Source organism: Solanum verrucosum, unplaced genomic scaffold, assembly GCF_900185275.1.
Source record: "Solanum verrucosum unplaced genomic scaffold, falcon-dt-bn FXZP01000261.1, whole genome shotgun sequence".
NCBI lineage: Eukaryota > Viridiplantae > Streptophyta > Magnoliopsida > Solanales > Solanaceae > Solanum > Solanum verrucosum.
The window spans coordinates 15,803,613-15,811,036 of record NW_026019969.1 but is presented as its reverse complement, the minus strand read 5'-3'; the positions used below and the strand labels follow the sequence as shown (position 1 = coordinate 15,811,036).

At 34.9% G+C, this 7,424-nt stretch overlaps 2 protein-coding genes and 1 non-coding gene across 3 annotated transcripts; 1 reads left to right on the top strand and 2 right to left on the bottom strand.

Moving 5' to 3' along the window:
- Positions 1-450: 450 nt before the first annotated feature.
- LOC125816612 (uncharacterized) lies at positions 451-3,284 on the bottom strand. Its single transcript, XM_049496226.1, has 2 exons — positions 3,184-3,284; positions 451-1,079 (listed from the first exon to the last, which is right to left on the bottom strand). The coding sequence occupies exons 1-2, from the start codon at positions 3,277-3,279 to the stop codon at positions 627-629; spliced, it is 549 nt and encodes a 182-aa protein (XP_049352183.1). The 5' UTR covers positions 3,280-3,284; the 3' UTR covers positions 451-626.
- A 309-nt stretch (positions 3,285-3,593) lies between these two features.
- On the bottom strand, positions 3,594-3,696 carry LOC125816941 (small nucleolar RNA snoR103). Its single transcript, XR_007442264.1, has one exon. It is a non-coding gene; the product is annotated as a small nucleolar RNA snoR103 (small nucleolar RNA).
- Positions 3,697-5,780: 2,084 nt separating this feature from the next.
- On the top strand, positions 5,781-7,194 carry LOC125816610 (probable polyamine transporter At1g31830). Its single transcript, XM_049496223.1, has one exon. The coding sequence runs from the start codon at positions 5,781-5,783 to the stop codon at positions 7,176-7,178; it is 1,398 nt and encodes a 465-aa protein (XP_049352180.1). The 3' UTR covers positions 7,179-7,194.
- The last annotated feature ends 230 nt before the right edge of the window (positions 7,195-7,424 follow it).

Here is a 7,424-nt window from a genome sequence, read left to right as displayed (position 1 = left end):
AAAGCCCTTGTTACTTTTAGACTAGGGGTAAACACTAAACAGAGGAAGATCTGTTTTGATTATAAGCTTGAGTCAAGTGCTATAGATTGTAAAGTCCATTCTTCCTCACAATCTTACATGATATTTATAACCTAAGGTGACATTTTGTCAATTAATTAAAGAAACACAAATGTCACTTCATCCCTCCAAATCGAGTTCAACAGTCGTACATGGGGGGTGCACTAGTAAGCCCCTGATGTTGCTCCCTAGCTGTGTTGGTCCTTGGAGCTTTTGATGATGACAGCAGAACGAAAGATGTAAACACACAATGAGTATACACAGCAAGATTGGAGCATCCATAGCCTGTATTATAGGTTTTCCTTCCTCAGCTCCATGTTAGGGCATACATATATCCAATCCAGGTCAAGGATTCACACTACTTGGTCTTCTCTAGTAAAGATGGCATAGACCGACCAATCAATCAGAAAAAACAAAAAAGTGAGTAAGCCAGCCTTCTCCACAAAGAGGGGCTTATGACAATCTCAGACTAAAACAAATACAAATACTAACTAGACTGCAATAAGGGTTCATTACTTTAAGGTGGTTAAATATATTTGGATACAATGGGTAGACATAGTACCTTTTTTTCAGTCAAGATAAACTTTGATGTCGATACCATTATCAATGAGGGACTGAACAACCGCTCTAATTTTCCCTTCGAATTTGTCCCTATCTCTAGGTGTATAAGAAGCAGTGTATACATCAGCTTCTCTTGCCCTGTCGGACAAAATCTGACCGACAGACAAGCATGCAGGAATATCACTTCGTGATTTGAGCACTGCCTTGATATCTTTGGAGTTTGTACCGGCTACTGCAACCTGTTTGCATGTAACTCTATGGGTGATTGAGGCTGAAACAAAGCGCTTTGATATGAAAACATCAAGTGTGAACGGTTCCATGTATGCTACAGTCCGTTGCTTGAAAGAAACATGCTTGTTTGGGTTCTTAGATTTTTTCCCCTTCTGGTAAGTGTATGGACGGCTATTGTCATCATCAACAAAATCTTCCACCCCGAAAAAGCTTCTAGGTGCTAAACCAGGCTGCCAAACAAAGCAACAAACTTGTTCAAGGGGCACTATTTCAAAAATATCTGGGTCCATGTCTATAATAAGCTGTAAATTCAAGTACAGATTAAGTTTGATGGTTCGTCACACATTTGTCAAGGTCAACGCCTATAAAACATAAATGCAGGTAATTATGTGTGGACAGTGTGGAACCATATAATTTCACAGATGAAGTGGAACTTGTATATCTTTTAACACTTGCTAAAGAATAACATTTTATCAGTACAGCAGTGCTGCAAGACAAAAGCAAAGCAATCACTTTACAATGTACATACACATCATGTGCTAGCACACCGAAGCATCACACTGTGATACTTGAATGCTGTTTTTTCTCCTTTTTCCATTCCTCCGATTCCTAAAAATGCATGGAATAAAGGGGAACAGTGCTTGCTATTACAACAAGCTCATACATTCAAAAAAAGGAGGAGGAAGGCCACAATTCTAATAAAAGCACAACCGCACAACTGTAGCAAGGAAACCACAAGTATACAAGCATGTAAGCAGGGCTGACATCAGTGCTACAGATATGGAATCAACAGCGTTTCTCTTCTCTCTCTTTCTCAAAAGTCATTCCTTATCATTCTTTTCCCCGATGAAAGTGTCATTCCTTATTTTATAAGTAAAGGATGGGAATCACTTCGAGCTCCTTTCTGAGCCAGAAGGGATTCAGAACTTTAATGTATTTGGTTTGTTTTATGGATTTGGTGAATATCCAATCTAAAAGCTTAAAGGATTTGTTCTCCTATTCTACAATCTCTTCCCTCAACACAATCCAAACTTATCTTTTTCCTGAAGCTGCAGCACATGTCTGCTTCAAATATTATACAAAAGCGAAGGTGAAAAGGTAACAACAGCACACTAAAGATACATAAGGTCAGCACTTTTTTATAAAGCTAGTTACTCTAAATCCCAAATTCATCCATTCATCTTGCCTGCACATCAATTCCCAACAACCTTGTATAATATCACACACAGTTAACACTAAAAATGTGTAATTTCTTCTTTATTGGCTTGTTTTTGTCAACTAAGCAATCACATATATACACAATACAAGTATCTTTCTACATAAGCATCCTCACAACAGAGGAAAAACCCCAACTGATTCCTCAACTAGGCAAAATCAACAATAAAGAGTTTATTTCAACAAAATGGTGGTTGCTTCAAAATGCTTTATGTCCATGGTATGATTATTTCACTAGATTATAATATGCATGTCAACATATTCTTTACAATTTAGAAACGGCCAACATTCTCAAAAACCTACTGTTTGCAGCTTCACCTTTTCACAGTTACATGATTCTATCATCACAGAGTACCTTCCCAGTCACTTGACACTATATAGAACAGCTTTTCATTTAGATATGTCTTAATGAAGATCTAAATACTGCTCGATCATATCGCTTTTGCCTTGAAGTGAGATCTTCACAACAATTATTCCACTTTTACATGGTCCAACAATTTCTCAAACACATCTGTCCATGACTCTAATATTAGAAGTCTAAAACTATTCAAATTTATTTAATCTCTAATTACATGCAACTGGCAAAACTAGATAATTAAACTTGGAATGGAAGGAGAAACAATGTCAGTGAACGTAGATTTGTTAAGAGTCTAGACTCTCTAGAGAACAATTAACTCTTGACTAACTCGATCATTTATCTCAATATGAAAATTGACACTCTGAAAAGATAGAGTTCATTCCAACAAGCTTTGTATGGAAACACGAAGATTATACTGATTCCCATGTAATTGTGGCATTCCTACCATAATATTCACCAGTCAGTCTTACCAGAATGTCATTTGTATGGAAGTTAATGAGCACTCTTCTGCATTTGTTTTAAGTAAAGACCGTCTTTGTTTGAACAATAGATAAACACACCACTGGATAAAACAAAACAAAAAACCTCAGAAGTAACAAGTGGATTAGCTTAGATTTAAATAGCCATGTCCTATTGGAAAACCATTCAAGTCAACAAGACAGAAGCAAGAACATTCGCTCTCTTTCCTGCCAAAGTTATGTATGCACATATGAAAATAGAAAGGCTGCATGAAGTAGTAGCATCAACACAAATCATTTTACCTTTGTAGTATGAAAGCCACTAATTTGCGCACATAGAAAAGGCCTCATCTTCTGACCTCCTCGAGCGCACAACATTTCAGAAACTAGTTTCAGCATACTCTGACCTTCAATCAATTAGACAGAGCATTAGTTCATTAGTTCTAGTACAATCCCACAAAATAGGTAAGTTGGGTTCCAGAATGCAACACACAAATAGAACATACTCCCTCCATCCCAAATACACTCTTGCATGCAATAAATTCCATGAAGAGTGTTTTTCCATCCAAAAATTTCAAAATAAAACCCAAATAGATTAACAATGCAAATTCAAGTTGGGTTGTGATTGATAAGTATTTGAACTTAAAATTTCAATTTCATAATTTTCTATCAAACAAACTCGGTTTTTTTTAATCAGTAATTAATGAAAATTTCAATGTTATTAGGGTCTTAGAGGCAATCCAATACTCATTGCCTGCCCACCTAAAGCCTACCAATAGTTCTCCATCCATATATACAACAGAACACATCTTAAGTGAGCTTCCAAGAATTAGAACACATTTCTATCAAGAAAACTCGTGGCCCATCATTTTATTAGTGGTCTTCATTACATCTAAATAGAAAATTCTACTTTTTGAATTTTTTTTATTTTTTATTTTTAAAAAAGGTTGGTATTCAGTGAGGCATTTCGGCAAACAACTAGCAGACGCTCATCAATCAAGTCTTTCATTAACTCTAAGAGTAACATATATACATCAAAATGATAAAGAATTGAAGATAACACCTGCGGAAGATTGCAGAGAAGAGAAGAACATTTATCACCTTTCACCGCAAAGTCGCCCGTACTCCTGTTTCTTCCTTGAACATCAAATTGTATTTTTTATTTTATATTTATTGAAGAATGGGCTGAAAGGACCTTAAATATATACACATATACATAAAAAATAAAAAAATAAAAAAGTATATTTTTAAAATTATCTTTTTTATTCTAAGTATTCTTAAATGACATAAAACATTAGCAATGTTATTATTTATAAAAAATAAAAACTAATCTAATTAATAAGAGGTTAGTCATTTATTTGCAATATTATTTCTAGGATGTTGTTGTAATTTTTTTATATATTAATAAAAATATTTGAGTTGTTTAATTCAAAGTTCTAAAATACTTATGATTAAAAGTTGACAGTTCTTCTTTTTTTTTAAAAAATAAAATAAAATTTGTGCTTTTAAAAAATAAAATGTTTTCGCTATTAAAATTTCTGCACTCATCTAGCTAAAAATATCAGCCATAAGTACGTACTAACTTCTGCTCATAAGACAAACATGCAAAACATTTTAGGATAGTAAACCTACTAAATTAACCGAAAGTCCTACTTTATAGGCAAAAGTCATAACTTAAGTATGTTGCTTTTGAGACATAAGTTTTAATTTTATTCATAAGGTATACTACATTCAAAACATTTTAAGACAATATACACGTTCAATTGACCACAAATAATACCTTACGACCAATAAATATTAGTGTCTGATGAACAAGCAACTTCTTGTAAAGTTGAGTTCATTTCTTAAAAAAATTATTAAGCAGATATAAAAATTCACCAAACACTTTAGGGAACACTCTGTGTCAGTGTTTTTAAAAACTTTTTGGGGACGAGTCTCGGGGCGGAACATACCAAAAATGTTTCGGGGCATAATTAAAGACGTAGATCTATAAGGCGTAAGTCCTAAAATTTGAGGCGTAATCCCCAAGCATAAAAACGTATGTCCGGGCGTTTTAAATTTATTTTTTTGAACATTTTTTGCTCTAAATAATGTTTTTATTATTGGTGCAATAATATTTCTCAAATACTAATTATAATACTTTTTTTCTTTATTATTGATTATTAATACTTATCTCAAATAAAAATCTTAAATCATTAAAAGGTTTACTTTTGCTTATTTTATTAGTAATAAAACTATAAAAATGAATATACATGAGACTACGCCCCGTAGATCCATAGGACTTACGCCCCCATGTCTCGAGGCTTACGCATCATCCTGTACTATATAAAATGCATCGCCTCACGCCCCCACCTTTTAAAACACTGTTGTGTGTAATGTTATCAACCATATGGTGGTGATAAGATTCATCAAATTTCAACATGTGTTGAATCTTTTTGTGTGGACATAATCCAGGAATCTGGAGCCAAGAATATTTAATGTCCCTCCCCCGATAACTGACACGTGTCCTTGCCCTTAATAACAACCGTCTATTCTCCTCGAGATTAACGATTCCCTCCGTGCTTCTGACAAGTATAAGAAATTTTCTCTTCTTCTTCACAAGTACACTTGACTTTGCTCTGCTGGTGTGTGCATCTTCAGAGGTAAAAATTTCATCCCTAGCTTTTTTGCTCAAATACTGAAATTCTATAAATATTTAGCTTTAAATTTCGTTATTATTTGTATATTAACTTGAGTTCCGTAGGAATTCATTCATAAAATTCTGAATCCGACTAGGTTAAACCATTTGATAAGCTTACAAGACACTAATTAATAGAAATTTATGTGTGTAAGGCCAATAATGAGTAATTTGAAAACTCATAATTTGATACGCTATATAGAAACAAAGAGCCAGTGATCAAATGGAGGCAGAAGATAATGTTGAATATTCGAGTTTACATAGAGGAGGAGCGAAATTCAGCAAGGTTTCATTTGTTCCTCTTACATTTCTTATATTCTATGGTGTTTCTGGTGGTCCTTTTGGAGTTGAAGATACTGTCCGTGCAGCCGGTCCATTTTTAGCACTTGTTGGCTATTTAATCTTTCCTATTGTATGGAGCATTCCAGAGTCTTTAATAACTGCAGAATTATCCACTATGTTCCCCGAAAACGGAGGATATGTTGTTTGGGTTTCAAAGTCTTTTGGTACTTATTGGGGATTTCAATTAGGATGGGTGAAATGGATGAGTGGTGTAGTTGATAATGCCTTGTACCCTGTTTTATTTTTAGACTACATTAAATCTTCTGTGCCAGCATTGGCGAATGGTCTACCAAGAACAATCGCCATTCTTGCTTTGGTTATTGCACTTACATATTTGAACTATAGAGGTTTAACTATTGTTGCTTGGGTTGCTACAGTTTTAGCGATATTTTCTCTCCTTCCTTTTGTAATTATGGGATTTATCGCGCTTCCTAAGTTGGAGCCTTCGAGATGGTTTGTTGTGGATTTAGAAAATGTACAATGGGGATTGTATCTAAATACACTATTTTGGAATTTGAACTATTGGGATTCAGTGAGTACTATGTCAGGGGAAGTGGAGGATCCTGGTAAAACAATTCCCAAGGCTTTATTCTATGCACTTCCTTTAGTTGTCTCTGGTTACTTTTTCCCTCTTTTATTTGGCACGGGAGCTGTTCCGTTGCATCGTGATCTTTGGAGTGATGGTTATTTCTCGGATATTGCTAAGATCATTGGAGGAGTATGGTTAAGATTGTGGGTTCAAGGGGCTTCGGCTGTGTCAAATATGGGAATGTTTTTAGCTGAGATGAGTGGTGACTCATATCAGCTTTTGGGAATGGCAGAACGGGGGATGCTTCCTGATTTTTTCGCAAAGAGATCGCGTTATGGAACCCCTCTTATCAGTATTTTGTTTTCTGCATCAGGTGTTGTGCTGCTGTCTTGCCTTAGTTTTCAAGAAATTGTAGCTGCTGAGAACTTTATGAACTGTTTTGGAATGATTTTGGAATTTCTATCTTTTGTCAAGTTAAGGATAAAATATCCAGCAGCATCAAGACCTTATAGGATTCCACTAGGAACAATTGGTTCAATTTTAATTTGTCTGCCACCAACATTATTTCTTCTTGTTGTTATAGCACTATGCTCATTTAAGGTCATGATTGTCAGTTTCTTGGCTATTCTTGTTGGCCTTATTATGCAGCCTTGTCTAGTTTATTGTGACAAGAAGAAATGGTTAAGTTTCTCTGTTATCTCTGATCTTGTAGAACTACAGACCAATTATCATCAGGTTGTTGAGGCTTAAAGTGATCAATGGGACTTGTATTTTCTTGATATTAGAAGCATTGAATTTGGGACAATTTAGAATGTTCAACTTGAACCCATGGCAGAGTGAACAATTCAGTCTACTTTGGTTTGTATTCAAGTGTGTGAATCACTATCATTGTACTATGCAAACAAGTTGTAAACATCTGACTTGCCAATTTTACATATCAGAAATGGGAGATGAGGTGGTTAGTCCTAAACTCCGAATTGCTCACTGCATTGGAGT